This window comes from Mesoplodon densirostris, chromosome 5 (assembly GCF_025265405.1).
Source record: "Mesoplodon densirostris isolate mMesDen1 chromosome 5, mMesDen1 primary haplotype, whole genome shotgun sequence".
In the NCBI taxonomy this organism is placed as follows: domain Eukaryota; kingdom Metazoa; phylum Chordata; class Mammalia; order Artiodactyla; family Ziphiidae; genus Mesoplodon; species Mesoplodon densirostris.
Window position 1 is genome coordinate 64,086,329 of NC_082665.1, and position 16,093 is coordinate 64,102,421.

At 38.8% G+C, this 16,093-nt stretch overlaps 1 protein-coding gene across 1 annotated transcript; it reads left to right on the plus strand.

Moving 5' to 3' along the window:
• The first annotated feature begins 14,926 nt into the window (after positions 1-14,926).
• On the plus strand, positions 14,927-15,232 carry LOC132491066 (non-histone chromosomal protein HMG-14-like). The gene has a single exon (XM_060099883.1). It carries the CDS (start codon positions 14,927-14,929, stop codon positions 15,230-15,232), a length of 306 nt encoding a protein of 101 aa, XP_059955866.1.
• Positions 15,233-16,093: the final 861 nt, after the last annotated feature.

A 16,093-nucleotide genomic window follows, 5' to 3' on the forward strand; every position in this document is an offset into this window, starting at 1 on the left:
AAGTGATTCTCATTATGGTTTTACATGCTAGAGTTCATAGGCTGGAGTTGTACGCAGCCAGCAACCCTTAAGTTGTGTAGCAATTGGAAATGTGTTGATTTTTCTGAACTAAGACATCATGGGATTCACAAATTCAAAACCAATTTCAATGGGTTGGTCATAATTACAAACCTAGGTACAATTTAGGGAGTCTCTCCTTTACTATAAATGGTACCCTTCCTGTTTCACTTCTTATGAGCAAAATGGGGCTTTCTCTTAAAGGTTTCCTGCTCTTTTCATCTACAGAGGTGCGCTTTAATCCAGAGAGCAAACTTATCTACACATGACTTCAGTTTTAAACATTGCCTATTTACTCCTAACACTATTTCTTACTCTTCTAAAACATAATGGAATAAAATACAATTGAAAGAGAAAATAAACTGCACAGGGAGAGGTGAAGTGCCCCTTCATTACTCTTATGGATGATTTCTCTGATCAAGGTGACTGTGGGCCACAGAATAGGGGCTCTTATTTCCAGCTAGCAGGCTATGCTGTCAGTTATTTCTTCTGGACTTTCTAGTACCTGTATTCAAGTCAGTGAGATGAAAGTGTTTCACTTAAACAAATATAAGAGTGGCATCATCACCATGGCAACCAGAAACACGAGCTTTTTAAGATGGAAAAAAGTGAGTCAGGGAAGGAGAGGTATTATTATTTATTTTATATTAAATAAAATGTATGCAAGTTTAATAGTTGAAAATAGCCTAGTGTATTAAAAAGAGATAATAGAATAGCCTGCCTATCTCAATCTACTCTCACACTTTACCTGCTTTCCATTATTGTGAACAAAATCAGAATCATCCAGTGGAAGAATTCAGCTTCCTTTCATGAGGAATTCCAAATGATACCTATTATTCAGGCCACTTATTAAAAATCTGATAGAGTTCATTTGGGAAATAAATGGGCATACACCCTACATCTTTAGAAAAGAGAAATTGAGAGTAAGAGCATGAGACTCTCAGTGGAGTTCTTAAAAATCCAGTTCTGAATCTTACACTCAAACATCAGTCAACATGTGGCTCTCAGCAGCTTTGTTGGAGAATGGAAGAAGGAATTTAAATTTGCCAGCAGAGTTGGTAGGTTAGTTTGAACACCTTAGTGGCTGGATTTCAACCCCTTTCAACTTGTTTTTAAACCAGTCCAAGTTGCATATTTGCACATTTCCCATGCCTGTGTCTTTCATCTTTCTTTCTCCTTCAAAATTTGTATAAAATAATGTACCATAAAGACCAACTGTATATATTTAATGGATTTGCAACACGTTTCTTGAAATCTGGAGGCTTGAAAGGGTTTCACTGTTTCATCCTATAATACAGATATTTAGAAAAAAGGTCAATCTTCATATTGTTCAGAATGTCATTATTGTTATTGTCCTAGAGAAACTAAAGGTAAAACTAGAAGCACTAGTGAGAAAATTACTGACTTCTGCTTTTCCTCTAAAATAGAGTTGTGCGACTACCTCTACATGAGACAAGGACCCCGCTGCCTTAGTGACAGAACAGGGGATGAGAAATGAGGGGATCATTTCCTCTCATTTGTTCTTTGGGATTCTGTAGATACTGTTTTCTGGTGCCACCAAAATTTCTAAATGAGGGGGTCTGAAGCAGACTTCACAGAAACCGTCTCCACCTGCTGATTTGGGGAGCGGCGTAGTGTTGGCCTGAAACAAAGACTGAACAAGAAATTGGCTGGCAATTCAACATTCCCATGTTTTATTTTGTCCACGTGAAATAAGCCTTGCTATTTTCAAATAAAGTTTTCAGTTTAACGTCCCCCCCCCCAACCAGGAAGTGTAAGTGGATTCCTCTAACAACCTTTAAGTACGTAACTTGGCACTAGCTACAAAAACTTCAGTCAGGTAAGCACTGCCTATAGGGGAAATGTAAGCGGAAGAAAAAATAATAAATGCTGGCAAACTCATTCCTGGTCAGAATTAGGCCAAGGAACTTTGCTGTCATGAGAACTTGCCCCTCAGCCGCTTTGGGTGTGCCTTCATGAAGCACCCTAAGGAAAGATCTGATGCATTTTGTTAGTTCCATGAAAACAGCAATGGACAAGGAATTAGGACACCCATTTTCTCATCTCCATTTCACCACACTTTGTTCTGTGAATGTGGGACAGTAACATCTTTCAAAGCAGGGAGAATATTAGGGTTTCCAAGAATTTGAGAAATTATTTATTTTGAGATTTCTCATTGTGTCTTTTAGAAGAATTACATGAGGTGGTAGTTACTAGAAGATTAATATGCAAAAAAAAGTTCTAGGGTAAATCACTTTGGGAAATGCTAAAGACCCAAAGTTAAAAAAGGCTCTTACTATAAGGATTCTCAGAGCATTTTATATGGTATATATATTATGACTCTCCAGAAGGTAATTAAATAGTCCCTTTTCCACAACCATATTTGACGACACACACACATTTATTTATTAAGAACACTGAAAAGACCATATATCTAAGAACATAATTTGAGAAGACTGATGCCACCCAAACTTTTTACCTCATCAGGGAGACTAAGACCCAGAAGGCTTAAATGATAGTAACTGAATGACAAAGACACAACACACATGATTACAGCCCTGCTTTCCTGACCCACAGCTTAGGAATTCTGTCTACTATACCAGGCTGTCCTACACTTTCTGCAACTGTAAAATGGGGAAAATTATTGTTTTTTTCTGACTCCTTGACAAAGATTCTATGAAAATCAAATGAGTAAAAACATGTGAAATGTTCTCCTCTGTGGACTTCCCTGGTGGTGCAGTGGTCAAGAATCCACCTGCCAATTCAGGGGACATGGGTTTGAGCCCTGGTCCAGGAAGATCTCATATACTGCGGAGCAACTAAGCCTGTGCACCACAACTACTGAGCCCACGCACCGTAACTACTAAAGCCCGTGCACCTAGACCCTGAGTTCTGCAACAAGAGAAGCCACTGCAGTGAGAGGCCCATGCACCGCAATGAAGAGTAGCCCCCACTCGCCTCAACTAGAGAAAGCCCGTGCAGCAACAAAGACCCGACACAGCCAAAAATAAAATAAACTTATAAAAAAAGAAAAAGTTCTCCTATGTGAATTAGTATGTGAAAAACACATATTTCACATTAGTACATGAAATATGCACAAGTATATTGTGCATGAATTAATTACCATAATGTAAATACATGGTTTAAAAATTGGTGGCTGTTATTACACTTTTGAAAAACTAGTTATTGATATAAGTCACTTATTCTGGAAGCTCCACACATGCTTCATGAGAGCGAGGTGTAGTTTCTCCTTCACCTATGTGATTTTCACTGAAAAAGATGTCTCTAGAGCCCTAGGAGAAGCCTAGGATACACAGGACCCTTCTAAAATTTTTTTTTAAATTATTTTCTTATATATTCGCTTCCCAGATTATGAGAAACTCTGTTAGTTTTTGTTTCTGTTTTTCAACTTTATGGGGGTTGTAACTAAATAGAACCTGAAGCTAAGAATAAAAGGCTCTGAGTACCTCCATTCTGAGTGAAGTCATTTCCACACAAAGGCTGCTGAAAAGTGCTATTTCAGCTGAACCAGCAGTACAACCCCTTTTCCCTATGGTAAAGAAGTCTAAAGTTAAACATAAACTTACTACATGATCTACCTATTTTTATCCTAGATATTTATCCAGGAGAAAAAAAAAAAGCATATGTCCATACAAATACTTATACATGAATGTGCATATCAACTTTCTTTGTAATAGCTCCGAACTGGAAATAATCCATATGTCTATCAATAGATGAGTAGATCAGCAATAATGTGGTATATCTGTACAGTAGAATAGTATTCAGCAATAAAAACGAATGGACTCTTGATATATTAAAAAACATAAATCTCAAAGCAATTATATTGAGTGAAAGAAGCCAGACAAAAGAGAGTACATGCCGTATGATTCCTTTTATATAAAATTCTAGAAAATTCAGATTATAGGAAGAAAAAGTAGACCAGTGGTTGCCTAGAGACAGGAGGAAGCAGAGAGTGCAGGGAGAGGGGAATTATAAGGAGGCATGATGAAACATTTGGGTGTAATGAATATGGTCATTAATTTGACTGCTATGGCTTCACAGGTGTGTATGTACACATATCAAAACTTTATCAAACTGTAGACTTTAATTGCAGTTTGTTGTATATCGATTATATAAAAATTATTTTAAAGAAAATTTTTTAAAAAGGAAAAAAAACCAACTAAACTTTGTTTACCATACTGGGAAGCCCACTTGAAATCAAGCAGGATCCTGTGGGGCCCTTCTGGATACAACAGCCTTTCCTTATCCCCCATTTCTTGTTTGTAGGAAATAGGTAGGCTTCAGCCTCCTAGACCTTCCTTGAGTTCCAAAGGGCAGATTCAAAGTAACTAACTAGGGGAGGGAGGGAATGCAGAAATAAAGGAAAGGCAGTCAAGAAACAATAGTGCAGTGATGGGGCAGGGCCCTGGTTCCTCCTCAAAGGATAAACATAACAATCTGATATGTATCTCTGAGTTCTACTATAGGAACAAAGGCTCCCACCCAGGTGGAGGATGGTAACTTCATTCTGAGCATAAGCACATGGACTCCTGACTGGTCAGGACTGGAAGGAGATGCTTACTGAGATTACTGGAACACCACCCTGTTACCTCACCACCAACCAATCAGAAGAAAGTTACATACCTGCAGCCCTACCCCAAAATTTGCCTTTAAAAACAGTTCTCTGAAACCCATCTGGGAGTTCAGCTCTTTTGAGCATGAGATGCCCATTCTCTTTGCTTGGCCCTGCAATAAACTTTTCTCTGCTCCGAACTCCAGTGTTTGGGTTTGTTTGGCCTCATCTGCCTCTACATCGGGGACACGAACTTGGGTTCAACAACGCATTATGGAAACAAATGATAATTTTTTTGAATTATAAATCTTGAATAGGTCTCCTCTCCCTCACAACAGATGGCCCACATGACTTCCAGTAACACATCCACAGTTTGCCTTTCAGAAAATCCCCAGAGCATGAGAACCCTTCATTCTCTCCCCTACTCTAGAGGACACAGTGTCTATAGAACAGAATTGATTTTCTCTTTTTAAACGGTATCTCTATGAATTACCACAGTGTGTACATAAAGGCAGATCTCTTGGCAATTAGTTCTCTGGTGTGCTCCCAGCTCTAACCTTTCTTCCTGTGAAATTGCATTGGTGCTCAAATGTTTTAAAGCTGCTGTGTCCAGGAATATTTTTGCCAGTAGCATCTGAGCATAAAAGAGCTTCTAGTGGTCAAAGGAAGGACTCAGAGATATGTTTTCTTGCTAATTGACATAGTAACTGAGCATTATTAGATTTCAGAAATTCTGCTGAAGGTGCTTGTTTTCCACATTTATATGATATTCTCAGTGTGGGAGAAATAACAAGCCAGAAATTTTGCATTATTAAGTTCAGAACATATTTGTATTCATATTACTTGTGGTATGTTCTTAAATGAAATGAATACTTTTAGTGAAGCAACTTTAAATTAAGGTACAAGGACTTCCCTGGTGGTGCAGTGGTTAAGAATCCGCCTGCCAATGCAGGCGACATGGGTTCGAGCCCTGGTCCGGGAAGATCCCAAATGCTGGGGAGCAACTAAGCCTGTGTGCCACAGCTACTGAGCCTGCATTCAAGCCCGTGAGCCACAACTACTGAAGCCCGTGAGCCTAGAGCCTGTGCTCTGCAACAAGAGAAGCCACCACAATGAGAAGCCTGCACACCGCAACGAAAAGTAGCCCCCACTCGCCGCAACTAAAGAAAGCCCGCACAGCAATGAAGACCCAATGCAGACAAAAATAAATAAATAAATAAATTCGTTAAAATTAATTAATTAATTAAGGCACTAGATTGCTTTTTACTATTGTTCCTATTCTGCTGGATAGAAGAGCACACTTGAAGATAAACGTTAACTCTCACAAAATCTCTTAAAGGAGGAGAGTGTAGGAAGAAAAAGGAAAGTTCCAAAAAAGTCAATGTTGAAGTGAAAGGCTCATGGATCAGGGGTCTGAAGAACTGAGTTTGAGCCTTAGTTTTGCCATTAATTAACTGAAACCTTGGGCAATTGAGTTATCCTCATTGGGACATGGATTCCTCACTTGTTGAATAGAAGATTATACCAAATGTTTCAAAGATGCTTTTCAGCTCTTCCCTAAAAATCAGTACCTTTCTTGTGGCATAAAATGGGACAGGGAGAAAAGTCACCCTGTCTTTAACTGTAGGTCCCTTTTAGTTATACCACTGTAGAAGTCTGTAAATTTTCCTCTACTTAGAGCAACAGGAAGTATCCTCTCTAACTTATGTTTCTAGAGTAAGGTGCTTACGCCATTTAGTACCATGCATTAGAAACTATTTATATAAATACATCTTTATGTTGTCACACATATAATTCTCCTGTTAATAAACACTCTGGCCATACCTAATTCCATGTAGTACCTAATTCTGCCCCTCAGTTATAGTTGTGGTGATTTAGGACAAGCATCCACATTGCACTGACAAGATGAAGTTTACTATAGGAATAGTAAAATAAATATGATAAACTTCTATTAAACAACATTAGCTCAGCAGATGCTTTCATTAGATAATTTTAAGTTTGAAACAGTATCATTGTCTTGGCAATTTGGAAACAATAGATGACACATCAATGCCTGGAGCTTAGAATTATTTTTTTTTCCCCTGTGGTATGTGGTGTTTGTATATGTGTGCTGCAGAGAATCTAAAAGATTTATTCAGTCTAGTCTGTTTTTATTCCTATGACCCATTATAATGTAAAATGTCTTTATTTTCAGTGCCATATTATTTAGTTTTGGCCATTAGTGTTACAGATATAATTTCTTTTTTCTCAATGGAATAGTAAAAACATTTCTCTGCGTACCATGACTAACATAAAATTAGAGAAAATGCTAGAAAAGTGATCATAGATTGTCCTGAAGTGACAGCCAAGAAATATTCATCCCAAAAGTGTTATAACAGATATCAGAAGGCAATAAAATAATTTTAGTGGACACTCTTATAATTGACCATTTCGTCCTAAGAATCTCTAAGGTATTAATCACTAGTTTTTTCAGAATCTTTCTCTCAATCTCTTTCTCCATCTCCCCCTCCCTTCCTTCCTTCCTTCCTTTTTCTTATTGTTAGTCTTAGGAAATCTTTAAACATTTCAATTCTATATGATTATTTTCTAGAACTTCACATATAAGAATTTGCTGTACAAAGGAATTTGAAACAGTGCCCCAGTTTTCCCCTCAGGTGGTCTGTGCTCTCCTGTTGGCCCTCAGTTTCTTTCTGGCATTGTTACTTATTAAGCCTGTATGCTGGGCCTTGGAAAACCCTGCCTTTTGTTTATTGTTCAAACAAACTTTCTTTAACAGCAGCACATGTAAAAGAAGACTTCAGAATTTAATTTATTCCAGTGTAATGAGGCCGCCAAGAAGAGATCAAGGTAAAAGTCAACCTTCCTATTTTTAAAACTGAGCCCATAACAGCTTGGCTCGCTCTCCAATCTTCTCTGAAGCCTCCTCTCTCTGGTAGGCATCTTCCACTCCATCCATACTAAAGCACTTACAGCACCCATCAAATACCTCTTTCCTCCATGCCTTTGTACATGCACATGTCCTGCGCCCATCAAATGCCTCTTTCCTCCTTGCCTTTGTACATGCACATCTCCTGTTTGAAATGCCATTCTCCTCTCTCAGGTAGCTCTAACTTGTCCTCCAAGACTTGATTTAAGGCTTCCCCTCTGGGAAGTCTAAGCCCTTCCCCAAAACCCACCACCAGCTCCAGCCAGGAAAGGATGTGTGGGCTTGCTCTGTGTTCCCATTTTATAGCTAAGAAAATCTCAGCCCTTCTCTCCCTGAATTACAGTTATCTCTGAATATCTGTATCTTCCAAACAGAGAGTGATCTTCTTTAGATCTGGGATTGTTTGTTCACCGTCTCATCTCCAGATCTAGCCACACATTTGGTCCTTAGTAGTTACCCAGTCAGTTTTAGATGAACGAATAAATAAATGAATGATCTACCTAATGAATGCAGAGTTTTAACCTGGAGTAGAGGATTCTAAGAGGCACGTGAGAGGGGTGTAGATATCCTGAGCTACTGGCATTATCATAATAATAGCTAATCTTTATTTATTGCTTAATAAGTGCCATGCTATGTTTCAAGTTTTTTATGTGGATCATATAATTTACTCCTGGCCAAAACCCAATATGGTAGTACTATTACTATCCTCATTTTGCACATAGAAAATCTGAGGCACAGAGAAGTGAGGTAAACCTCACAGACTTGGGCAGCAGAACAGGGTGAAGCCGGGTTTCAAGCCAGAGGTTTGACCCCAGAGCCCACACTCTTAACTACTAGTACAAGGTACCTACTGTAGAAGAAGGAAGAAACTATTATCAGCATCTGAGCACAAAGCTGACATATATTGTTAACTCAATAATTGTCTCTATGATGATTTGCTCTGAGTGACCTAAAGGCTGGAATTCTGTTGAATGGTCTTAGCTATTAACTCAACAGAAAAAAATATATTTTTTTTAACAATTAGAGCTATCCAACAATGGAATAGGCTAGCTCTGAAGCCATTCATCTGTAAAGGTATTTAAGCAGAGACCAGGCTGCTACTAAGTGGGGGATTTCAGATCTGGAATTCATACATATCAGAAGGATTAGGCACTGCACTGGTAAGTTTCTGCATTCATGCCACTGGAGTTATGCTTTGGTCAAGCCATATACACAGAGATATAGTGACTGTTGTATAGAACTTGGCCAAATGAGGTCAGTGAACTCTTTCAAAACTAAGACACCATTCAGGCCCAACTCAAGAATTTTCTAACAGTAGAGATGGACATAAAGCACTGTGGAAAGCAAGTGGAGTAAAAGGATAGGATATCTGCCTCATTGTCAAGTGACAGTGTCTGTATCATTTAATCTTTCAGAGCCTCAGTTTCTTCAGCTATTGGATGGGGGCAATAATCACTCTCTTACTTTCAAAATGTGGGGATCAAAGAAAAATTTTGAAAGTGGGAGAATGTGATATAAATTGTCATGAAGGAGATATGAAAGAGGTGTAAAGTTATGAAGCAACTATAAGTTAAAGTCAGGTATATACACACTTATTCTGCCTATAATTATCACCAGCTCTCTTAAAATTTTTCCAGCATGATTCAGGTATCTTTGTCAAAAATGTTGCCCTCTCATGGCCTGAATACACTGGTTTACCTCATATGAACTGGTACCTCTTCCTGGATGATATTTTCTGTCTTAGCCCTTATACCATAAATATACTATATAAACAGCCCTGACTATTTAAAATTCTTAAGTTGCTGAGGTCAGAGACACCTTAGGAATTTTAAGGTTGGTAGTTTGAGAATCATCCTCTTTCTCTTTGCTGTATAGATAGCATCCACTGAACATGCACAGTAACTGCTTTTGTTTGATAGTTATACCTGCAGGAGCATCTGTATGTGCAGATCTGGGGCTGTGGTTTAATCTCAGGGGCAGGCAGCTTTGGTCAAAGGAAGAAAAATTCTGATCCTCCGGTTACAGAATTGCCCTTGGTGAAAAGCACACTCTATACACCAATCAGACAAATTGTAAAATGATTGGTAATAGAATTAAAGAAGAAAGTGGCTCCAGAATTAATGAAAAGGGATAAAGGAAAAACAAAACTAAAAGAAGAAAAGAATAATAGGAAGAACTGAAATAAGAAGATAGAGAAACTCAAGGAGAAAGAAGACAACAGAATGAGAACAGTAAAACAAACAACCAAACAAACAACCCATAAAGAGATGAAGAAAAGAACAAGTCTTCAGTACCTGTTTTACTGGTCAGTTGAAGGGGTCCCCTGAACCCTGCTGTTCTCTCGATTTTCAGAGATGGATTAGCAAAATATAAAGTGAGCATAAATTTGCTAACTGTGTTGGTACGGAGTCACCTTGGACCTCATCAGCATTGCTAAACATCACCCGTAACCTTTCCATTATCACTGAGGGTCTGCTCAGCACCAGGCCCAACTGCTCCAATAATTTCAATTACTTTCCCTGACAAATTTTATGTTTCATGTATTTTAGTGGCCTGATAATTATGATTTCTCTCATTTCTCGCTATCGAGCTTAATGGGTTCCAGCATGAGTGTACAGTTTCAGAAATGAAGTTCCACTTGAATTCACAAGTTATTATCTACTTTCATTAATGGAATTGGAAAAAAGAGAGTGGAAAAGAGATAAAGAATGAGGAAGAAGGAAAAGATGAGTGAGCAGGAGCAGGGGGAAAAAAGAAGAAAACAAACAGCCACAATTAAAGAAAAAGAAAATCAGCCAAATGTGAAAGGAAAAGTCAGACTGAGTATACAGAGAAAGTAGAAAGGAAAGTATGCAGACAAACTTTTTAAAAAAATATGAAAAGCACCGAACAGATTACTTCCATTATTAGGCACACGACTAATAAAGCAGCATAGGGTGTTGGAAAATTCTCAGGCTTTGTAGCTAGACCACAATGGGTTTGAGGAACCTGGTTCTTTTGTTTACTAGCTCTGTGGTCAAAAGCATGTTACTTGACCTTGCTGAGATTCATCTGTCTTCTTCTCTGTATGGATAAGAACATAGGCTCTATGGACTAATTCACTTTCCTCTTTCTTAATCCCTCTTCCATGTGTGTGTGTGAGTGTGTGTTTATGTGTGTGTATCAAAATATTTTAATGGAATGACAATTATGTACAAGAAACTGTGCTGGTGCAGGGGGATGGGCTTTCTGAGAGGCTGCAGAGCTGAAGGCAGATATATATGTAGAGCTTAGGTGACCTGGGAACTGACAAAACTCTCCTCCCACATGGGAGGCTATGATTCAACTCCACTGTCTGGTGTAAGAAATGGAAGTGTCCAAATCTGAAGACACTCTCATCAGTGGAAGCCCTAGTAAAAAAGATTATTTGCATCAGTTCTACGTTATGATTATGTAAGTCCCAGGAGGAAAGGATTGTGACACAGCAAGGCATCAAGGGTTCAGATCCATTAAGACTTTGTGTCACCGGCAGCTGTGTGAATTCTGATTTGGGGCCAAATAATTGGTAGCTTACTCCGACCTTATAGTTGGGTTATGCATGTCATCTCTTACAACCAACATTTAATCCATCTGAAGAGGTATAGCTGGGAAAAGTAGGAGATAGAAAAATGAAGAAAACATAACTCTTGACTTCAAGAAGCTAATAATAGTAGGGGACATAGAATAAATACACAAATAAGTATAATAGAAAATGAATACGATAAGTAGTATAAAGTGTCACATTGGATCATACAGGTTTGAGAAGGAAAATGTTATATATTTTATAAAAGATTATCTTTTAATAAAAGCCCAAGTTTTAAGCCAAAGGAATGAAGCTCTAGTTTTACAATTTTAAGCATCAATGAGCTATTTGGGAAAATAAAAGGAGGATTACAGAGTACTTTCCTATTTCCATGAAAATACATCACATAGATGGCAACGACTGAGTCCTGTACTGCAGGCACTTGACGGGATAAAATGAGAAAATTTAGGAAGAAATTCCCCCCCAAAAATTGGAATTAAAACATTTTAAAGATAACAAAAAGCAGCTGTAGTGAAAAATTAAAAACAAACAAAAGAACCCCCCACCATATATGGAAATAGCTGAAGTGATGATTCATATAAAATGCCTCTACTATGTATTCTGCAACTGAAAAGGTTAACAGTTTTCTCTAATAATCCTAATAGAGGCCACTGAACAATGGCTTATCTTCTTCAGTTCCATTAAAATGAAGTAAAAATGGATGCTCTTAATGTGGACTGAAAGAAAAGAACTAATTAACCTGACAATGTGCTCCTCTTTCACCAAGTGCCTTTCTGCAAAGGCAACTAAAACTAAAGACAACTGGACATTTTTTAAGGTTATCTAAACTTTTCTGTGAATACATTAAAAAAATTGTCTGGGAGGTATTTGGTCAATATATCAATTGGTTGACACAGCCCTATATCAGCTTTTCCTTTCAGAAAAAGCATACACGCACTGGAGAACCGTGAGCCTAACTGCCCCACTCCAGGAACTGTGTGTGGCACGTGAGACACAAAGACAAGTGAGGAAATCTTTCTCTCAAAGCCCCAGTACTTTATTTGGAGAAACAAACACATACAAAAATAATTACATCCTCTGACAGAGGCAAGTGCAAAGGACTATGGTCGCTGGTGGGGGAGAGGTGACAACTAAGAGAGTGGCAGGAGGGTGGAAGTTTCATGAATATGTCAAATTTCAACCTGGCCTCCAGGAATCCCAGGAGCTTGCCTGGTGGTGAAAGGAAGGGAAGGGGTTCGTTCACATGTCAAGAAGGGTCTACACAAGTCCCTGTTTGCAAGGGTCATTAGGGATTCAGGCAGGTGCTCTTTGTCCTACAACCTGCTTATTGACTATTTCCAAGTTACAACTTGACTAAGATAATGTTAGTGGTCCAGAGAGGGCTTTGGCAGTAATTTAAAAAAAAATCAAAACGAGTCCCACCTCTAGGGATTTGGCTTCTTTGGGTCACAAGTCTGTTGTATCTCAGCAGGATCACATTAGGCCCAAATGAAGAGATTTGACATTGTCCTTCTAGTCTAATTATCTTTGACAAGGGCCTTCCTTGCCTCAGTTAATCATGACAGAGAAGCAGTGAATGTGAGAACATAGATGGTGAATTGAGGGGACATAAGGGAACCCGGGCTTCCTGTGCTCTGAAATCACCAGCCAATGCATTGTAGCTTCTTATGGAAGCTGGGGCCCAAAAACTCAATTAGCAACCACGAATCCAGAACCTCAGAGGCAGGTCTCAGATTCCCTGGACTCATTTGAGCTACTAAGCATCCTGCTTTGGTTTCTATCATGTCAACTTACTTTCCTCATCCAAGGGTCAGCTAGAATAACAATACACACAGAAATCTTGAAAAGTCAAATCTTATATTTTAATTCAAAGATTGCATAGCCTATTAAAATGACTCCTAATGTACTTTGAAGAATAAAACCTTCCTTACCTTTCCACCTCTAGAGTTCAGAACATTAACAAAGAATTTCTTTCCTCCTACCTTTTGGAAGTTATTCTGTGTTTCTTGAACCATGTTAATTTTGGAAAATCTCTACCTATTCCTATCTCTGAGTATGAACAATGTGAAAAATCCCATGTTGGCTAGAAATTTTTTCTTTCTTTTTTTCTTTTTCTTTAAAGACCATAGAACCAGTGGCTTCCTGGGAGTAAATATAATTTTTGAAATAAAATATGAGCTAAAGTGGTCTTTTAACCTTTAGGGTTATATCTTCAATGTTCTTCATATCTTGGTATCATCCTCAAAGTTTTGTGGATATTTTTAATAAGCATCTGTTGAAAATAAGACTCCCAGTAAGGTCCAAGTGGGAGGGGATATATGTATATATCTAACTGATTCACTTCATTGTGCAGCAGAAACTAACACAGCACTGTAAAGCAACTATACTCCAATTAAAAAAAAAAAAAAGCTAATGGAAATAGGAATGATGGAGCAGAAGGACAAAAGGTGTAGAAGATGTTTTATAAAAGGTTGGTGGGGGGCTTCCCTGGTGGCACAGTGGTTGAGAGTCCACCTGCCGATGCAGGGGACACGGGTTTGTGCCCCGGTCCGGGAAGATCCCACATGCCGTGGAGCGGCTGGGCCCGTGAGCCATGGCCACTGAGCCTACGCGTCTGGAGCCTGTGCTCCGCAACGGGAGAGACCACAACAGTGAGAGGCCTGCGTACCGCAAAAAAAAAAAAAAAAAAAAAAAAAAAAAAGGTTGGTGGGATTTATATGTCCCCATTATCTACCCCAGCCCATGGTCCTGATCCTAATAGTCCCGGTAAATTATTTAGCAATATGATTTGTCATGTGAAATAATATTTGGATCACTTATTAAAGACCCATTTTATGTCAGACGGCTTACATAATCTAAGTCTAATTTTTGCAAACATATTTATAATTGAGAAAACCATTTCAGCAAGCTCAAGAGACTTACCTAGGGTTACAGATTCAAGTTAATGCAGAGAGAGGATTTGAACGTATGGAATCCGAATCCCAAACCAAATGTTTTCCCCTTTTCTGCTAAATCCTATTTATAAGACTTGTGATGGTCAGAAGAATGCAGAGTCCATCTATTTCTTCCAGCTAAGTAGCTCTGGTCAGGTTGCCTAACCATATATATTTTTTTTCCATGAAGATACATATTTTTTAAAGAAACATTAAAATGCCATTTCTATCTTCTGACTTTAAAAGGGGGTCTTAATAATATCTGTGTTGTAAAAAAAAGGAGGAACAGATCTGCCTGAAAGTGGTTAAGCTGTAAGGAGGGATACTGAACTGGGGGAGAGGATTCTGTTGCAGGAGAAGTTTGGAACACGACGTCTGAGTCAGAGATGTCTCTACCACACTTGTTGTCCGACAGAAATACGACGCAAGCCACATGCTTAGATTTAAATATCCTAACAGTCATGTTTAAAAATGTAATAATAAACAGATGGTTTTAATTTTAAGAAGATACGTGATCCAGTGTATCTAAAGGATTACCATTTTAAGATATAATCAACACGAAACATTCACGATCTGTTTTACATTCTTTTTGTATATGAAGTTTTTAAAACGTCTGGTATATGGCTTACACTTCGAGCACATCTTTATTTAGAAAGCTACGTTTCAAGTGCTCTAAAGCAACCTGCGGTCAGAGCTGACCACACTGCACAGCAGAGTTCTAGTAGCTTAAGAAGAAAGAGAAGGTGATCAAAAGGAGTTTACATGCGGGTCCCAGGGGCTCGGGCGGCGGGAGCAGCGGCAGCGGCCAGGCAGCCCAGCTTCGCGAAGGCTCTGCGCCCGCAGGCACCAGGCCCGCGCCCGCCCCGCCGCTACAGATGCCCAAGAGGAAGGTCAGCTCCGCCGACGGGGCGGCGAAGGAGGAGCCTAAGAGGAGGTCGGCGAGGTTGTCAGCTAAACCGGCTCCTGCAAAAGTGGAAACGAAGCCAAAAAAGGCGGCAGGAAAGAATAAATCTTCCGACAAAAAAGTGCAAACAGAAGGGAAAAGGGGAGCAAAGGGAAAACAGGCTGAAGTGGCTAACCAAGACACTAAAGAAGACTCACCTGCAGAAAATGGAGAAGGTAAAAACGAGGAGAGCCCAGCTTCTGATGAAGCGGGAGGGAAAGAAGCCACGTCTGATTAATATCACACACCTGGTCCTATCAGGGGTCCCTGTCTCCCTCCTTGTACAATCCAGAGGAATATTTTTATCAACTATTTTGTAAATGCAAGATTTTTAATAGCTCTAGAAACATTTTTAAAAAGGAGGGAGTCCCACCTCATCCCATTTTTTAAAGTGTAAATGCTTTTTTTTTTTTTTTAAAGAGGTGAAATCATTTGCTTGTTGTTTATTTTTTGCTACAACCAGAAAATAGTGGGATATTGAATATGGGAGGCTTTGGTTGTCTTGGGTGTCAGCTTAACCTTCCACAGATGGGGGGGTAGCTTTTATATCCTATAATACAAAGCATACTAAATGGCAGTTTGGAGACAGTTGTGCATTTAATGTCTTAAACGCTTTAAATTACTTCTCTTCCCATGTTGTTTTTGGTAGAATTGTTTCTTAAAGCAAGCCACTCACCCCTTGATCTTGGCTCTCCTGGGCAGAATTCTGGGCACTCTGTAACATCTTTGGTCATGGTAGTCCAGTTCTTCTAGTGACTGTTAATGTGCTGTGGACGACTGACAATTTGAGTATGTAGTGTATATGATACTAAATTATGAATTAGTGGGGCTTACGATGTAACAGCATATCAATATTTGAAGATATTGGTACTGGATATCCTGTGAAGGAAAATTTGCATCCAAATTTTAAGCTGGAAAGTCACTGGAATAACTGTTCAGAAAAGAATCTACATGATTTTTTAGATTTTTGGTACATATGTTGAGAATTGTGTACAAATTAAAATGTGTACTGATCCTCAAAACAACCAATAAAATCTCAATTAGGAAAGAAAAAAAAGGAGTTTACATGAAAATGAACTCATTTCAGAATGGGGTATTT

Bases quoted from the DNA above. Each gene is read 5' to 3' on its own strand.
- LOC132491066 (XM_060099883.1), top strand. From the start codon at position 14,927: ATGCCCAAGAGGAAGGTCAGCTCCGCCGACGGGGCGGCGAAGGAGGAG.